Raw genomic sequence first — 19380 nt, 5'->3', positions numbered from 1 at the left:
GTCCTTTAAGCCCTAGCCATTTGGACTCCATGAAAGACCTCTAGATCCCTCCCATTACCATGACCTGGTTTTGGGGTCCAAGGAGAATCCAACAACAACAACAACAACAACAACAACAACAATAATAATAATAATAATAATAATAATAATGGTACAAAGAGTTATATGATTACTATTAGTACTTTTTCTAAGACAGCTGGAGCTTCATCATGTTTTCTAAATCTGTTTGTAGAACACAAACAGATTCATGTATTAAAAATATAGATAAATCCCTGACTTGTGACACTATTGATTCAATTTCTTTCATCACATCTCCTCCTGTTTTCATGCAGGCGTCTTTCGTACACCATCATCACTTTCTCCACTTGTTTATTTGCAAAGAGAAGCAGAGGCATGGCAATATATGGATTGTTGTTGACTAAAAACACACAGTGGTAAGAACTAAATTTGCACAGGTTTTCTGCATTTTTGCTTGTGCACTTGTTTTTTGTTTTTTTTTTGCAAAGGATGACAATGTTTCCATACACATAGTGGATGAGGCCCAATGTTTTTCATAGAAAAACTGGATCTTCTTAGTTCTGCCTGTATTTTCTTCACATTGCTACACTGATATGAATGCACAATTTTAAGGGTTTAACCAGACATAGAGGGAATGGGTCAAGGTTGGAAGGAAATCAGACATAGAGGGAATGTGCCGCTCCATCTTGGAAGATGAGGGCCAGTTCAAACTATTTTGTGTTTATTGGTTCTTGAAACATTCAGAGAACACCCAGACCACATTATTAAGGTTTACAGGTAGAACAGCATGCATTTTATTTTCACTATACACATTTACAATGAGATATAGAGAAGATTGAGGTTTAGCTGTGACTGCATGGCTTGATTTTTGTCCATATGCAATGTGACATCTGTATGTGTGGGTGTGGTCCAGTGCAGTTATGTGGAGCTTCAGCAAAGATGAATACTGTCAGAAACCCCAGTTTTATTGTTTCACTGTATTTTTTATTTATGTATTTAACACAACTGAAAATGAATGGGAAACTGCAACACATTAACACATAGAGTACATAATAACATAATAAACAATCGTACTGGCAACTATTGCTTGCACTAAGTCAGTTAAAATCCATCAAGAATGCAGTGTTTATTTAAGGTTTTGTTTCTTTCATTACACTCTGAGTTGACATGTGCTTTTCAAACATTACCTTTAAACTGTTTAATATAGCGGTCATTCCATCCACTCACCTTTAATCTTTAATAGTATTTGAGATGTTGGTGAAAAATGTGTTCATGACAGTGCAGATTTCTGGCATTTTGTGTAAATTTAAGCATGTAAGCATTGATTGTTTCTAAGAAAAAAAGAGTGTGAAACTAAGTTAGACTTGTGTTTGTAAATGGACCCCCCCCCCCCTATGTTGTGTAGCTTTCTGGATTTTATACTTATTGGACTACATACTTATTATATAGGCTATACAGTACATAAAATCAAAATTTGCATGTTTTATGTAACTGAAATGTTTAATTATGTGGGCTAAAGAAAATAAGAAATTTATAGAGTATATTTATATGAAACATGTGTATACGTACTGCATTTGATGTATTTTAACGATATATATAATGCATATTACAGAATGTAACACCTGCATATGTGTAAAAAATGGCTTTGAACTGCCAACCCATTTCATTTCCATGCCACCCTCATACCACCCTAAGAAAATTTCTCTACATCCACCCCTGCTTATACTATGAGATAGTGCAGTCTTCTCTATGGCAGCGAGGATGAATCAGTCAGAGAGTGAGAAGGAACTCTGCTGCCTCAGAAGTGTGGAGCAGGGTGTGCTGGGTTGTCCATAATGGAGAGCAGTTTGTTCAGTGACCTCCTGTCTGTCACTGACTCAAACACTTCCAAATTCTGACCAATGATTCTGCCACCCTTGCGGATTTGTGTCTTAATTAAATAGTAATAATCATAATAATTAATACTAATAAAGAGATTGATTAATTAACTGGAGCAGGTCTTTTAACATCTTTCAATGTCCTCATGTATATTAGATGAAGCAATACAATGGATCCGTAAGGGAAAATAATATGTATCAGTTAATTAATAGTTACAATATAACTAGAGCATGTTAAAAACTAGATCAGCGGATAAAGTAAAAAGAAAAAGCATCCTATATGATGATCAAAAGTTCTACATTTTTATGGAACTAATCATTAGGTATTTAACAATAAAATGTTAGAATAATTTCTTTATTTTTTCATGCAGCAACATTTCAGATAATGAAAGCTGCTTGTTATTTGCTAATCATATGATAGATTAAATCTGATGATTGCACATGCAGATGAACACGCAGGGTTGCCTTCTTCTCGTTTATTTTTTCGTTATCCTTACGTAAGGCCCTCAATGACTCGAGCTCAATCGGACATAAAGAGCTGCACATTTATGGTGCAGTTACAACTCCGGTTCCATGGGGGTGCCAGAGCGCACAAACTTCCGGTTTCAATAGACGAGGAAGAAAAGCGGCGCTGATTTTGAACTTTGGGGAAGAATGTGTAAACTTAATCGGGCAGGTGTGGCTTTGTTGTTACTGTGGGGATAAGCGTCGCTCTTAGCATCGGATTGTGTTACATTACATTGCCCGTCACACTGTTACAACATCTTTATTGCATAGGTACGTTGTTCTTGTTGTTTCTGTGTTGTTTCGGTTATTTTAACGATAGGCTGCACAGTCAGCTGACCTCAAGCCTGCTAAAGTTAGCGCTAGCATGCCAGTGACTTCATCGTAATGATAAACCTAGCATTGAGTTAGCTTAGCCGCTTGCGAGTGTTTGAATAAACTGACGATAATGCCAATATTAGTGCTTAAACAACAAGGAAACAAACCTAGTATTTATTTGTCATACGATAAACCTTTTGTCTAACGTCACTGCCCATTTTGACTCGATTCATTACTAAGAGTGTGAAGTGTAATTAAAGTGAAAGGAACATTATTGTCTTACTAATCTTCAGCTAACACATCTACAGAAAGACACCATGGAGCTGTCAGCAGTGAACCTGTACAACCAGTTTGAGAGTCTCAGAGCCCAGGTCGACGGTCTGAATGAGAGCATTGAACCACGTAAGTTAATTTCTTACGTAGCTTTGGTATTAGTTACCTTTGTAGAAGCCTTTCAGTGAAACTGCAGTGTTTGTAAGCATTAAGTAACAGCATTAAGCGCATCTACTCTGAAATTGTGTTATACTTGGTAGCTGTACTAAGGTGGATGTATTTCAGCCAACTTATTAACACCAACCTGCTCCTCCCATCCGAGTACTTGTTAGAGGGTGTGATGAATTGTATGGACACAGAATCAGCACTGATTATAGAGCCTCTGCATTAGTAACTTAAAGGTTCACTCAGTCAGGGATATAGAAGGCTAGTGAATATTGATAACGCACCTGATAATACAAATAGAAATTGAAATAACTATTAGGAGTGTAGTAAAATAAATAGAAAGTCACAATCATCTCCATTTATTTTTTATTTATTCACTTACTACAAACAATCTTATGTTTTTGTCCTCTTTCTAAATAGTATAGATATAAATAACAGATCTAAATTTCAATTAGGAGGCATCATTAGAAGCAATTGAACATGATTTATTGCTACAGAGAATTCAGTTATGCTATTTGGCGATTAGAATCCAATGATCCATCACAACAGAACAAAATCCCAGCGGTGATGGGAATTAAGACATGATCCACTTGAGTGTGGCGGTGAAGATAAGATGGAGGCTTGGATGAAGCAAGGATGGGGAGGAGGTGGGTTGCACAAAGGAGTCTGGAAGGGAGAATGAAAGATAAGCAGTACTATTTAAAGAAGAGTTGAGGGTAATTGGTTTGAAGAAAGATGATTGGACTACAGCAATTGTGTTAGCATTGAGCTTTGCAGCGTGGGAAAGTAGAAGTGATGTAATAAATAGACTAACAGCCAAACACTGTAAAAATGGACAGATGAGGAGATACAGATCTTCCTTGTTGAACTTATACATACGTTTTGTAATAAAAATAATGAATTGTATAGTGTGCACAGCAGCAATACATTAATCCCCTTGTCTTGTTTTCCAGAGTTCCTCCAGATGGCAGTGAACTTTGAGGATTGCCGCAAGAAATGGCTGCAGGCAGGTGAGGAGCTAGTTTCCTGTAAGGAGATGCTGGCTAAAGCAGAGACGGAGAGGGGAGCCTTGGAGGTCAAACTAAAACACGCTCGAAACCAGGTGGACGTGGAGATCCGCCGGCGACAGAAAGCTGAGGCCGTATATGAGAAGCTAGTCAGTGCTACTCTGTTTTTTTCATTCTACTCTTTCTTTATGTAACCAGCAGGATTGCTGATGTGAAATTAGAAGGAGAAAGAATAGATGAAGATTCATATTCAGATAATGACGATGCCCATTTCACTGTGTAGATTACAAATTAATTTGTTGCTAACTGACAGTTATGCATTTTTCTGAATGAACACGTTTCTTTCAACCTTGTGTATAAAAGGAGCGGCAGCTACAGCTGATCCGAGAGCTGCTGGTTTCAGAGAACAACGGTGGCAGCGTCCTCCTCAGTGAGGAACAGCGTTCAGCCCTGGCCTTCCTCAGTGCCCACTCCCAGGCAGCACAAGCTGCAAAGAGCAACCTCAACTCCAGCCGAAGGTCAGAAGGAGACACTTCTGTTTCTTTCTTCTTCTTCTTCTTCTTTTTTTTTTTTTGCATGGGAGGGGGACAAAAACACGCTGAGAAGAAATGGCTATACTCAGCAATGACAAGCTAAGCTCTTATTGTATGTAGCAGGTTAGCACATATGCATGAACACTTTAAGGGAGAGAATTTCATATGTGTGATTAAAACCGTGTTATTCTTAAACTTGACATATACAAAGACAACTAACTTGATCTGTCTTACAGACTGACTACTATTGATGAATCAGCTTCTTTGCTGTCAGACATCAGCTACGACCATACGGATGACTCTTTGGTAAAATGATCCTTAAAAGTTTATCTTATGAGAACTGCTGATCAAATGGTGTGACAGCATAGTTGTTTTTTTTGTTTGTTGGTTTTTGAGAAACATCAATAGTAAATTGGCCAAGTGAATGTAAAGTGCTGTGGTTTTCTGCTTTTTCCGCAGGACTGGGATTCATCTGTGATGAAGAATGTTAGACTGCACAGGCGACAGAAACGAGTGAGTCATGCCTTAAATCACATTTTGCACACATTAATCTTTTCTTGCATTGATTTTTTTTAATTTTCTGTGTCATCTTGACATGTTTCAGTGTCAGAAGGGATATCAGATGTCTCTTGATATTTACTTTGGTTTTGAAAATTCAATTTCAATCCACAGCGTTCCTCCAGAAAACCTTCAGAAGGTCACTTACAGGCAGTGAAAAAGCCTCGCTCTACTGGATGCCCATCAGATAGGGTAATACTGACCTCTGCAGCTGGATGTGCTAAATAACATGTTGTATCTATGAATTAGTATGAAATATCTCCTTCCTTACACTTCAGATGAATGAATCCATTGTGGCCAAAACAACCATCACTGTACCTGTAAATGGTGGCGCTGTTGAGGCTGTCTCCACCATTGAGACCGTGCCCTACTGGACGCGCAGCAGAAAGAAGAGCGGTAAGAATTTTCTTCATCTTTTATTTATAGCCTCTTATGAACACACTTGTCTAACAAAGCAACCAACCAACCAAAACCAACCAAACAACCAATGTACGCTTGAAATAAGTGATTTGGACTGGTGAGTTTCCTCAGTGTTTTGGGGTTTGATTTACATGTGACATTACGTGTGCCTGCAGTTGCTCCATCTTGGAGTGTTACACCGACTACTGACGACTCTGAAACTGTCAGCGAGACTCCCAGAACACCTGTCTCAGAATTTCCAGCCCAACTCCAGACTCCCAAAACTAATGAAGGAGGAAAGAAACATCACTTCATCTCCAAAACAGTACGGCTAAATTCTTGACTAAAATGAATTCACTGTAAATAACTGAGATTATATCTCTATCTTCTTAATCCCCACCAGCCTGTTTAATTGAATTGTGTTCCCTCTATCACTAAGGTGATCCGGTCAGAGTTTTGTGTGTCATGTGGAAGAAGAACAAAGTTTGGCAAGCTGTATCTTCGCTGCCAGGATTGCAGGGCTGTGGCCCATCCTGAGTGTCGTGACCTGTGTCCCATGCCCTGTAATCCTACTGCTCTTAATACTCCTGTCAAGAACACAGAGGTACATTGTTCTTATTGGTCTCATCGCTTCTATTCCATATATTTTGCATGATTTTATTTTCATAGAAATTAATTGATATAATTCTTGTGTAGTCTACTCTGGCTGACTTTGCTCCACTCACTGCTCCAATGATCCCTGCTTTGGTTATCTACTGCATTAAGGAGATTGAAAAAAGAGGCCTACATGAGGTGGGAAAGGCATTATTGAAGCCCTGTTTACTTGTTGTTTTCATGTTAACAGTTCAATCCTTTCCGTTAAGTGATAACAGTAGATCGATTCCATCTAATTAGGTATTTTACTTCAAAGTAAAGCAGAGTCACAGTGAGAGCTGAGTTCTAGTTTGGTTTTTTTTTTCCTCCTTACCCCAGGTTGGCCTGTACAGAGTCTCTGGCCATGAGCGTGTGGTGAAAGAGCTGAAGGAAAAGCTCATTAGAGGAAAGACTCTACCTCCTCTTAACAAAGTCGAAGACATTAATGTCATTGCAGGCGTCCTCAAAGACTTCCTCAGAAACCTTCCAGAGCCACTGCTCACCTTCCACCTCAACAAAACCTTCATGGAAGCAGCGGGTGAGTTTGTGAGACTGCAGGACCTGCAGGAATTCTTATGTGTTTGAATGTTTGACGCTTTTATTTTAAGAGAGCTGAATTTGCACTGAGTGGTTGAATTTCCTGCCTGGGATAGAGGGAAGAGTATCCATGAATATAAAATATCTTATGTACTTATTATTTATTTATTTTATTTTTTTGGATGTTGTAGAAATCCAGGATGATGACAACAGTCTTGCTATGTTGTATCAGACGATGAGTGAGCTGCCTCAACCAAACCGAGACACACTGGCCTGTCTGATGATCCATCTGCAGAAGTAATTTTCATTCCTTTCTTTAGTCGTGTTAAGAATCCTTTTATCTTATTTTTAATTTACTCTGCTTAATACACAAGATTTACAGTTTGTAATTTTGAAATCTCTTGAATCTGCATTATAAGGTCAGCTCAAGAAGACTCAATTTCTTTCTATTATCAGGGTGTCTCGAAGTGTGGACACCAAGATGGATGTAAATAACCTGGCCAGGGTGTTTGGCCCCACCCTTGTAGGTCATGCTGTTCCTAACCCAGACCCTATGACCATCCTGCACGACACCAACAGGCAACCAAGGGTAAAGTGAAGAATAAGGACTGGCTTCTCAGCATAGGCATTATGTTTAGAACTCTAATGCATGTCTTATAAAGTAGCACATAGTGTGTGTGTGTGCGTGTGCGTGTGTGGTTGTACCTCAGTGATCAGTGTTTCTGTCCTTCAGTGTGTTCGACTATAAATAATGGATTTATTTCCTGTCTTCTTAGGTTATAGAGCGCTTGCTCAGTATTCCAGACAGCTATTGGAGCCAGTTTGCTTATCCAGATAATGCAAGCATTGACAATGCTCACAACACTGACACTCCAAACCACAAAGGTAAATCAATGAAAGGTACATTAAGGCTCCTCTAAAATGAATACCCCGATAAAAGTGGGTTTGATTAGATTTTAGAACTGGTGGAGCAAATGGGCATACAATAAAAATCGAATCAAATCAACCAACCTTAATCCTTTTTTTCAGCATTTATACTCAACAGATTTGATAATATTGTCTTGTTAAATTGAGGTTCTGTTGATTTATGGGTTTATCTTTAGTGAGCATACTCGGGCCAGTAACTACTCCAGAGCACCAGATGATGGCCAAAACACCTTCCTCCAGTTCACTGTCTCAGCGCATGAAGCAGACCCTCTCCAGTACCACCTTGTGAGTTCACTCTCTTTTTCCAATTCTTTTCACAGTAAACAAGATCGAAGCAGAGTTGTTAGATTGATACATCTTATCCAGACTGAAATGTTATCAATTTAAATCAGTCAAATTTACATCTGATGGTTTAGTTTTTTCACATCTCTGCCCTCAACATAACAAGGTTCAGGAAGTTCCAGAACACGCACTTTAATTCTGAGCTAAAGGCAGACAAATTTTAAATTTCCAGTTTATTTTTCTGTATTCTATTACAAAGACCCTGAGGTGGATAAGTAATCAAGAAAATACATAAATAAAAGGATTCTGGCTATAATTTGTTTGGTACTGTATATGATACATCAACTGACAAAACAACAGAATATCGGACATATTTGACCTCACATCTCATCCTGTGAGCAACATCATGTCGAGACTTCAGGATTTCGGAACTTCAGCATTCAAAATCCACATACTTGACTAAAAAAGGTGAAGCTGTTTCTTCCCTCATAGGTTCCAAGAGACATGATACATTTCAATTTGTCACATTGTAAAAAGTACAAGTATAAACATGCTGTGCCACTAGCAGTACTTACTGAGACTCTGGACTAGAGCAGATCCATTGCTGTTCTTGTCATTTAATCAGCGGGAAATAAAACAGCTTGCGGATATTCCTATGCATTTATGATATTAACTAAAGGCTTCAGATTGGATATGCAGAAATTTGTCTCTCAATATATTATGGTAGAGAGAATTGGAAAATGTTGGATTGTGAAAGTTTTTCGGGGTGCTAAAAGCCACGTGTAAGTAACATGACTGCCTGCATAGAGAGCAGTCAATAATCAAATTAAGTTGGCTCAGTTGTCCACATATAAGGAATTGATTCCTGGTTTTCCCTCAAAACAATAATCTTAATAGTGATTCAGTTGTTTGTCTGAAATGACTTTTACTAACCTTCTCATTCTGTGTGCTCCCTTCAACCCTGACCTCTGCATCCTTAGATTTGGGAGCAAGAGCAAAGCGACATCTGCCTGTAATCGCCAGGGAAGCTTCTTTGCTTCCCCCCAGCTGAAGTAATGGTAACGAAAGAAAAACCCCTCACTACATTATGCTTTTAGGTTACTTACTGCAGTAAATGAATATATATGTATATTTATATAATCATGTTGGAATATGACTATGCAAATTTAGCACAATAACTTTACCAATTTAATTACTGAAGATATTTTTTCAGAAAGCTTTCTAACAAGATTTTTGTTCTTTTTAAAAGATGAGAGAATGTAGGATTTTTTTTTTTTTTTTTTGTATCTTTAATCACTAATGTTTTATTATCGGCTCCGTCTGTGATTATAAGAGTTTTTAATGACCGAGCAACCATACTCACACTAATTTAGGGATTGAGATTTCCTACTTCATGTGATGTTTAATGCTGTTTTCAATGCTGCCCCCCCCCCCCCCCCCCCCACCTTGAACATGTGGTTGTAACCACAGTTACATGGATGCATCATAGACCATAAGAAAGTCATTGGTATGCATCAGCACACATGAAAAGCACACAGAGCTAGAATGAACAAAGAGGTGAGAATCACTAATATTGGCTAGTATGTTTTTATTTTTATGTTGAGAGCATTGGTTGTCGTATCATTAAAACATTTGTTTTAATGATTTTATGTTTTGTTTTATATATTCATGTTGACACAGTCTGATCTTTACCAATCATGGCATTTTTTTGAGAAAAACTTTCAAATACTTAAAAAATATATTCTGTGTAAACACTGATACCCGTTGGGAAATTAGAATGCTTTTTGCACACTGTAAAAACCAAAGTGTATTTTCTACATGGTAACATTTACCACTAGAGGCTGCTGTTGCACCACTTTCCATATGCAATCGTAACCTATAAAGACACCATACTGTATACTATGTACGTAATCAGTCAGAAATCCTGGCACTCGATTCATTTAATATATCAGCAGATATTTAGAAGTTACTCTACTAACGTGGGATGGTTAAGTCAAGAGATCTGTGACTCACATTTATGCGGTCATAACAAAATAAAGCTTCAGCTGTTTTAATGTATTACTGTGAAAACTCATTTGCATGCATGCACAGTGAAGTATTTGTAGCTTTCTTGCACCATTAGACTAACGATAAGAAAAGTCAGTCTTCTGCTCTCATCATCACCTGTAGCAAATCTCTGTGCGATGGTACCGGTTCAAATAAAGGCATTTGGGGTGAGATATTCATTTGGATAAAAACGGAAACATTTTGACTTATGAAAACTACATCCTGTTGTTTGTGGTTGTAAGAATCCTGTAATACTGCATTATTTTATGCATATTTGGTACATCCTTGTACATGTATTCCTTCATGTGGTTCTTTTTCTCTAATGAAATCATGTGTAAACGATTGTCATTCATCAGAGAGCCTGTGAATCTTAATATTTTTCAGTTTGTCTTTGCTCATATAACGTGGAAGTCAATGCCTGAACTAAAAATAAAACGCAAAGAGTGTTTCTTTTGTGTTGGTAGGTGGTATTTGTGCATGAGGTTAGACATGTGGGTTGAGGAACCCTGCTGAAAGAAGACTGTAGAGCATGTAAGACCAGACGTGTAGGATATGATTTTGTTACTGGTAATTCAGTCTAAACAAAACCCTCTTATACTTGAACATGGATTAGTATTACCCTATTAAATCAGCAGGTTATTAATGCACAGCCTAAAACCTTTCATGTTTAATGCTTAATTTTTCCTGGTGTAAATTGAATGCTGGCCATTGCTATTGAAGATCTTCAGTGAAAGGGCAAAAGCACCGTACCAGCTATTCCAAAGCTGACGTGGCACTGAATGATAATGCAATTTGGCTCATTGTTCCAATAGTCATTACAGCTATTTCCATAATCTGTTGGGCTGAATGGGCAGGCGATGAGGTCCAACATTATTATGAATTAAAGCAGTGATCATTTATACATCTTATAGTTATTCCATTAACAGATACTGTGGAGAGTGCTAAGCCAGGCTGAACCCATTGACATAGATTTTCTATGGCCTCATTTAATACAGAGCTTCAGCAACACATCAGCCCCTCAGAGATCTAAGCCCAGCTGTGTTGAGTGTGTGCGTGCGTGTGTGAAAATAGTGTGCGCATAGTTCATCCAAATTGGTTTGTTCTCTCTTCCTTTCATTCTCTGTCTCACACACAGCGAGCCTCGAATGACTGCAAAAAAAAGACCCTCCAAAAATGTTTGAATTTCAAATCAGCATTAATAGTTCATTAGCCTGAAATAAGGTCTCCTGTGTGTCGATCTGTCCTCTCATCGGGGGATTGTGTGTTTATTTATGCTGTACGGTGCAGCATACGCTCGACGGTTGCAGACATCAAACAGCTGGCTGTGTGCAGTGTGTCTCTGTAGCTCCATATTCCAGCATGCCCCAGTGTGCAGTGATAGAGCTCCGTTCTGCTATGGGACCAGCGAGGGCCAAATGAGTAAGTAGTCCAATTAAGAGCTCTTAAATAAATTACAGTGTAAGCTGGTAAACACATAACAACAACACTGTTTAATTCCTCTATTTATACAGTGAATTGCAGGCAGTGATGGCAAAGGGAACAACAATACTACCACCACCGTCTCTGGAAGCTGAATGTAATCAATAAATTACCCAATTCACAAGGTTTACTTATTGCCGTTATTGAGTGAAAATAAAGTGTACGTGTCAACCTTTCGGCCGTGCGGCATGTACACGCTGTTTACACCATTGTCTGCTTAAGGTCAGGATGATGTCAAAGAAATGGATGACTGTCAAATCCGAACATCTAATAACGCATCTAATCAATACATCTCTGAAGGAAAAAAGTCAAGTAAAGCACCAGAGAAATGCTCTGTACACATTAATTCTGTGTTTTGAGAACTTGATCTTCAGAGTGGAAAACTTGTTTGTGAATTAGGCAAGGCATCATTGAGATATACTTTTAAAATCATATCAAGAAGAGGAGATGGGCTGAACCAGCTGTTAATTCAGGTGTTTTGCCGAGCAAAGGTACGGTCGTGCATATTCGTAAACGGGGCCAATAAACTGCTTCTTTAGCAGGCTAAGCATGTGCTTGAAAAGTGGTCCTCCAGATTTGTTTCTGACACTCTTTTCAATGAATTATGTGACAGATTGTGTGATCAATATGCTTTCCATTTGGCGGATTAAATGCACAGCACTGCGAACAGCTGAAATACCAAACTATGTTCTGCCTTTAAAAAGCCTGAAAACAGGACAAGAATCATTGTCCAATTTACACCCACCCGTGTTTTCTTAACTGCAAATAATTGTGTGGCTTTTTGACTTTCAGAACTCTTGCGCTCTCGTCTTCAGCTCCATCCCTTGTTCCCTTCTTTTTTTTAAAACTCCACTCCCTCTCCACCCCTCTTTTGAATCGAACCGCTGTCTTAGCTGGCTACCATTTGTGGTCGATACCTTGTTACCACAGAGAAATCAATTATCTCAACCAAGCAGCAGGGGAAAGAGGCAATAATGAAAGAATGCACCTCCTTCCCAGACGATGGCAATGGTCATTAAATATGAATTTATCATTGGTTGAGGAGATTTATGTTGCGTGATGTGGGCACACAGTTCGTGCTCGCTTTGCCGCAGAAGTTATGGTTACAAGTGTTAATGGAAACGTTCGCAGACTGATGTTCAACCAAATATTTGATTATTATAAGCTGGCCTGCGCGTTTTGATGACATTTTTCAACGAAATAAGTGGGAGACGTGCTGGACAATGAAACACGAGTATTATCATGGCATTCATGAAAACTCCAGGTTCTTTCCAGTGATGTCTGAGTGCTACTCACTCAGGTGACAGTGGAGATGGTGGTGATGGCTGACTTATGGGTGGGCATGCCTACAATACCTGCCTGTTTGGGTCTGTAATGAGCCGTTGTGACTTGTCTGACAGGTGGTGCAAGAATTGGAGGCACTGCCATCACCACAGCCGGAGAAAAAGAAAAAGTGCAAATGAGAGAGAAAGAAGAACGGAGCAGAGAGGGAAAAATGTGTAATTCGGGCTTGTTCTTAAGGCAGCAATAAATTCCATTTTAATGGGGCACCACAAGCAGTAGCAAGCACTCAGCAGTCTGTTGTGTTTGATGCCAAATTGTGCAGAATAAACAGATTTGCTGTGCAGCTGGTCCAAACACACACTTTCTCTCTGTCTCTGTCTCTCTGACTCGCTCTGTGCCCATCTTTTCCACCGTACACTCTCACAAATCTCCATGCCACACACACACACACACACACACACACACACATCACCTCTTCTTCCTCATTCCCTTGCTACCTCTCCATCTCTTCTCCTCCCCTCCCCTGCGTGGACGCACAAGAATTAGACAAATCATCACGAAAAGATGGCAACTGTGCTTTGATTTATTTTCTTCCACTTAACTGAGTACTCATCTCCAGCTGTCACGCACATGTTCAAGGCAGAATATTTGTTTTAAGAGGGAAAGGAGTGAGCTGCACGCCACTAATGAGAAACAACATGTCACATCAGGCTCGTTTCTTTCGCAGAAGACGAATTGTCGGTCATCCTGACCGATTTTATGGTAGACAAAGTTGCACATGATATACGCAGAGTCTGTATTTGAAGTCGGCATTGCACACTAACCAAATTTTAGGCGATGGTTTGCAAAAAATAGAGCTGGTTGCCAAGAGTGCTTTGAAAACCCTGAGAAACATTTTACGCTAAATAATATTAAATATACTGAGGCATCTTTTTAGTATGCTGGCTAAAAGCAGTCCCTCAAATACCTGCTACATTGATATATGTGGTTCCTGCCAGCTGAATGACAGTGTAAGCACTAGTGGATACATCCAGACACACACACCTGCACACCTATGACTTCTGTTTCTATTGTTTCCATGATAAATGTATTGTTTTTCAAAAACCAGCTCTGTGTGCAAACACACACTAAAATAACTGTACGTGTGCTGCTGGATCCTTCTGCGTGCCCTCCTGCACCAGTGCATCTGAATACATTTAACTGAATGTGAAAGTGTGTGTGCACAGGTGCATGATATGGAATATTGGGAGACGGCGGTATGCATGAAAGGCTCAGTGTTTGCTAGTGAATGTGCGCAGTGACCATGTGTGCAGTGTGTGTGCCTCTGCCTCTGATTTTGGGATTGTTTTTTTCTGCATGGATGGACACAGCTATAAATACCGTATGATATACTTGTATCTTTCAAAGCCACACAGCCCAAAATCATCTTTTATTTATTTTTTTGGTAGTGCTCTCACTCTAGTCATGAGTGAGAGCACTAACAATCACCAATTGGTTTTGCCAGGTTAGTTAAAGTTGAGCCTTAGCAGCATGACGGCATGATTTTTTGATTAAAAAGGGAACCTGTAAACATGTAATATCAAAAATACAAAGACAATGGATCACTGTATTAGTAATTTGAAAAGCGTCTTTTCCCCAAAATTCTGGCACTAACTACAACCCAGTGCAACTTATGATGTTCCTCTTGGCCACTAGAATGCACTGTTGCCTCCTGTAATCCACTTGCATGTCATGAAGCAGTGCTGCTCTGTCTGAACACACCCATTAATTTCACCCATCTCCACATCTCTATCATGTAGGACTCCCATGTGGTTGTTAGGAGGATATGGGAGTGGTACAGCATTGTCAGTATTTGTATCATTTGCAGCACTCAAGCTTTAATTTGAAATGATAAAGTATTGCTTTGACAGTGGCAGTCTGCTCAGGTGACATATATTAGCATTTTCCTCCCAAGCATTTCACCTCTGGGGAAAATTAAATTGGCTGGATCAGAGTTCATACATAAATGTAAGCTTAACAGACGTCAGTGTATGTAGGAGCCCCATCACATGTGTAATTCACATGTACCTTGTTACAGCTTTGCCCTGAGGTTGACAGGCGGTGGCTGATCCTGCATATGATGACACAAGTTTTTGCATACCACTACATTTTGGGTAGAAGGTTATGCCAGTCAAATGTACAATCTTTGTTATGTAAGCTTAAAAACACTGAGATAGCAGTTCCACATTTTGAAAGACAAAATATAAGAGTGCTATAATTAGTCATGGTTAGATGAGAACATGGATAATGCTATACTCAGCCACATCTTTTCCACTGGTATACCTGGAGGTTTGATATGAACCGAGTTTGTACAGTTAGACACCAGATATGCTTTTACTTATAAAAGTGTTACCTGTCTAACGCCTACTTAGTTTTTTTACGGTTAAAAAATTAACTGTCAGCAATTAAAATCGGAGACATCACAGACTTTAACAGTGCACTGTATTTACCTTGACTTAAAGAGAACAGGTTGTGACTAACGTAATCGTGTTTCCCTCTTTGACTCCCTGTATTTGCTTGCTGCTGAGGCGGTTCAGTAGTACAAACCCGTACAAAACTGTACACTCAACTGATCTCCATTGGTGCTGAAACTAGCTTGTTCATCCCAAACTGCAGCATGTATGACAAAGAATACCAAACAGACTGCTTTGGAGCCTCAGGGCTTATAGAGAGACAGACAGTAAACTCAGTGCTTGTTAGCTTGTTAACTGGTTAGTCTGTGGATATTACTGTGGATGTTGCATGGGTGAGTCACACAGTCTTTAGGGCCTGTTAGTGCCAATAATGGTTTTGGATTTTCAGCATCTTAATGATGTAAAACATACTGTATACAAGTCAGTGCATAGTTTGTTTTATACAGTTATTTAAACAGTAAAGAATAGATCATACAACCTACAGACTCACTGATAGACAGGTGCCCTGTCTCTGGTAGCGCTAAAGATGCTGATTGGTCAGAAGTTGAATATTCTGCCTTCTCCTTTTTAAAAAAAAAAAAAAAAACTTTGGGTGGAAAAATGATTCAAAATTCTTTAAAGCTGCATATTTAACAGACAGTTGTCTCTATTGTCAGTTTTTTGTGGGATTTCCTGTGTGTGTGTGTTTTACACAGACTATTCTATGTTGTAACACTCAACAAATGTATAATTCCTTTTAATTAAAACATATCTATGAAATGCATCTTCAATTTAGTTTCAGCTTGTAGTAATATGTTAGCACGTATTTAATTTCATTTCACAGTCCCTAATTTCCAAGCACTGTTACTGTTGCCACAGCTTTATTTCATTTTATTATTACATTATAACAGGCTTCTTCTTCTCTGTGTAAAGAATTTAGGTAAACTATGTCTCATGGGAAATTGATCTTTCTATCCATTATTTAGTGCTGTTTGTGATTTTTTTTTAAGTTTTCCATATTCACCTGGTGTTGTTAGGAAACTTTACTGTACGTTCAAAGAGAATGACCGTGAAACACCAGCTACACTGTCTGTCAGCTGTGCAGCCTAACATTGGGCTTTGAAACACAATGAACAAAACACTTCTGCACTCCATCTCTTCTCTAAAAGAGTTTCATGTGTTTACATGGAAATCACTGCCATTGAGAATGCAACCCACCAGTTGGTTTATCACATGGGCAAACATCTGTTGCTTTTCAATTGGCAATCAAGTCTTTGGGAATAAAAGCACCAGTTTTTTTTCTTTTCCATACCCTCTTCATTTTTTCTTTTTTTAACTGTACACGCGATGGATGGAGGTGTATTTGGTGACAAAGCTGCTGAAGGATATCAAGGCTGGGTTCTTAATGCCAGGTGATACTGCATGCTGCTCTGCAAAAACCTTTGCCTGAATCTTGCCATCGCATTGCAGACAGATTATAACAATAGGATGGGCAAAGTCTATATTCCCTTCTTCTACTACCCACTATGAAGCACGTGCACCCTCTTCAGATTGTTTACTTATGTAGCTAGTGTGTTTACCTGTCATTGAACATCTGTTGCATTCAGTTGTTTATAATATTTAAGATTTTTTTCATTGAAGACATTTTTTTTTTGCAAAAAGCGCTGGTTTCGGTTTGATATCGTATATTTGTATAGAGCAGTAATACTACTGCATTACTCTGCTACAGTCACACATTATTTATTCAGAGGTAAGTCAGTTGTCTTCCTTTTAAAGCCATGAATGAGACTTTTGAACACGACTAGCTTTGAATACAGTAATGAAGATATGTCTCGATTTGCATGCATGCATACTTTTAAGAATTGCATGCAAGCGATTGCAGAAGGAAAACAAAAATCCCTTAAGGTTGCAGCATTATAGCTGTATTAGTGTCAGGCAAAACAGTATAAAAACAAATTTTTGCATTTTTAGAGATTTTCAAAACTGTGAAATATTAAATCTCTTCCATCAGTGGTATAAATGGCAACATTTCAATGACAAAATGAAAATGACATCTTGGCTTGAGGCTGGAACTTGGTGAAAGTATATTGAGTACCCAAATTAAAAGGATTTGTGCTGTAGGGGAGTATAAGTAAATGTGCTCAATAAATCTGTTGAATTCTTTTGATCAAGATCATTCTTGCGTGATGTGTTCCTTTTCTTTCTTCTTTTTGCTGATGGTTCCAGTAGATGAGAAGTAGGTGATCAGTCAAATCATTATGACTCTTCCCCATCGCTTTCCATTCCCAATTTCATTGCTGAGATATGTGGGTATTTGTTGATAAAGTCTTGGTTTGGATCACAGTCCAGAAGGAGAAGCTGACCAAATGACTGAACAGCAAAAGTCTCTGCAACCAGAACAGTGTGAGATCATAACATCACAAGTATGTGGAAGTGATATTACCTGAATATCAAAATTCTTGCAATAAACATTTTTACCTTTGTCCTTTACAAAATCATAACTGTAGACTGAAATCTGCTGGCAACATTGATTGAAGCCTCAGACAAAATGAACTGCTCGCTGTTGCAGATCAATTTATAGCAAATTTGACCAGCCTGGTTCAAGACCTTAACAAATTGGTTCTCTGTTGAGTTTGTGACCATTTTAAACTGCATAAAGAATGAAGTCTTTAAAAGGTGGGTGGGTATTTATGCAAATGGATTATAAATTAAGTAAAAAGATAAATGTGATTAATCAACTATGTACAGAAACATATTTCGAAACTAAAATTACATCTAAATTTAATCTTTCCAGAGGCTGACTCATCAACATAAAACCACAATGAAAACACTTCCTCAAATCAAAAGCAGCTTTCTCTTTAGAAAATAACGTGAAGGCAACTCGTCACATTTGAGAAGCAACAGATGTCACAGCACAGAAACTGAGGCACGACTAACCCATCTCACTGTAAGTTAACCTCATGGCAGAAGAATTAGAGCTTTCTGAGTATTCCACCATACATGACCTTGGGGAAAAAAAGGTCCAAACTGGAACAAGCAGCATCAACTCTGCTCAATCAGGTAAGAGTATGAGAAAAATGCAAACTAAAAAAGAAACGGTCACTATTTTGAAGTAATCAGAAAGCTGTCTCACTATTGTGAATGTACTATGTATTTATCTGTTTTTGTGTTTACAGAAAGAAGACTCCTGAGAATGGGGATTGTAACTTTAGGAGTATTGTGTATCTTACAAGCCATCCTCAATATCTCCCTGCACCTTGCCGGTAAGTTGTGAACACAAATATCTATTTAGAATGGAAAATAAATGTATCATAAGTACTGTAACATGTTTTCTGATGAAAAGTTAAAAAAATATGACCCACAAATTATGCTTATTTCCAGTTTATTCAAAAGAGGATATCAATCAGTTTCCTTGCAACACCTCTGTGATAGAAGACATGTGCCAGACCGAGCAATTTCAGTCGAATTCAACCCACTTATGTTCCTGCTGCAACAACCTGCTGCAAAGGCTACTGAGAGAAAGAGACCTCTTGCAAGACAAAATCAGTCAGTTTAGCAGAGGTAAACCTCATGTTGACGATATGCAGATCTCTGGATCTGGTTCCAATTCTTTCGATTTCTTGTCAGTTTGAAGATGAATGCAGACAACATTCAGGAATTTGAAACAAGTCATTTAAGTCAGACGACTGCATCCATTTACACACTTTGAAATCTCTGGTACAAAAACAACAGCTAACCACATTTTAATTAGATATATATTTTGAAAGAGTCAAGCAGTGATTAACAGTTGCACTCAGGTAAATATTTTTATTATATTGTTGCATATTTACTGCTAAATTTATTATGTACATATATTAGTACTTTGCTAATGGATAAAAAAAATGACATGCCACTTTAGTAATATGATAAAATGTATTGAATGATTGTGTATGTGAAAGATGACGTTTTTAGTGACAACATGTGCTCAGTTTAGTTTTTGGCTGGTGGTGTATTCAGAAACCAAAAGAACAGATGCTTCTACCAGTAGGTGGTAGAGACCCGACCCAAGCTATGTTAAAAAATATTGTATTTGCATGTATGTGTGGCCAACAAACACACGAAATAACAG

General features: G+C 38.4%; 1 protein-coding gene across 1 annotated transcript; it reads left to right on the top strand.

Moving 5' to 3' along the window:
* Positions 1-2594: 2594 nt before the first annotated feature.
* LOC134627183 (rac GTPase-activating protein 1-like) lies at positions 2595-9174 on the top strand. Its single transcript, XM_063473126.1, has 17 exons — positions 2595-2672; positions 3026-3119; positions 4109-4311; positions 4526-4680; positions 4932-5001; positions 5155-5208; positions 5368-5445; positions 5532-5649; positions 5829-5977; positions 6092-6256; positions 6349-6444; positions 6625-6823; positions 7014-7119; positions 7279-7411; positions 7599-7707; positions 7926-8034; positions 9012-9174. The coding sequence occupies exons 2-17, from the start codon at positions 3035-3037 to the stop codon at positions 9085-9087; spliced, it is 1905 nt and encodes a 634-aa protein (XP_063329196.1). The 5' UTR covers positions 2595-2672; positions 3026-3034; the 3' UTR covers positions 9088-9174.
* Positions 9175-19380: the final 10206 nt, after the last annotated feature.

Source organism: Pelmatolapia mariae, linkage group LG5, assembly GCF_036321145.2.
Source record: "Pelmatolapia mariae isolate MD_Pm_ZW linkage group LG5, Pm_UMD_F_2, whole genome shotgun sequence".
NCBI classification, from domain to species: domain Eukaryota; kingdom Metazoa; phylum Chordata; class Actinopteri; order Cichliformes; family Cichlidae; genus Pelmatolapia; species Pelmatolapia mariae.
The sequence above is the reverse complement of the archived record's forward strand: the minus strand, read 5'-3'. Positions and strand labels throughout refer to the sequence as shown.

Bases quoted from the DNA above. Each gene is read 5' to 3' on its own strand.
- LOC134627183 (XM_063473126.1), top strand. From the start codon at position 3,035: ATGGAGCTGTCAGCAGTGAACCTGTACAACCAGTTTGAGAGTCTCAGA. The intron at 6,824-7,013 runs GTGAGTTTGTGA...TGGATGTTGTAG, and splicing joins AACCTTCATGGAAGCAGCGG to AAATCCAGGATGATGACAAC. The intron at 7,708-7,925 runs GTAAATCAATGA...GTTTATCTTTAG, and splicing joins TGACACTCCAAACCACAAAG to TGAGCATACTCGGGCCAGTA.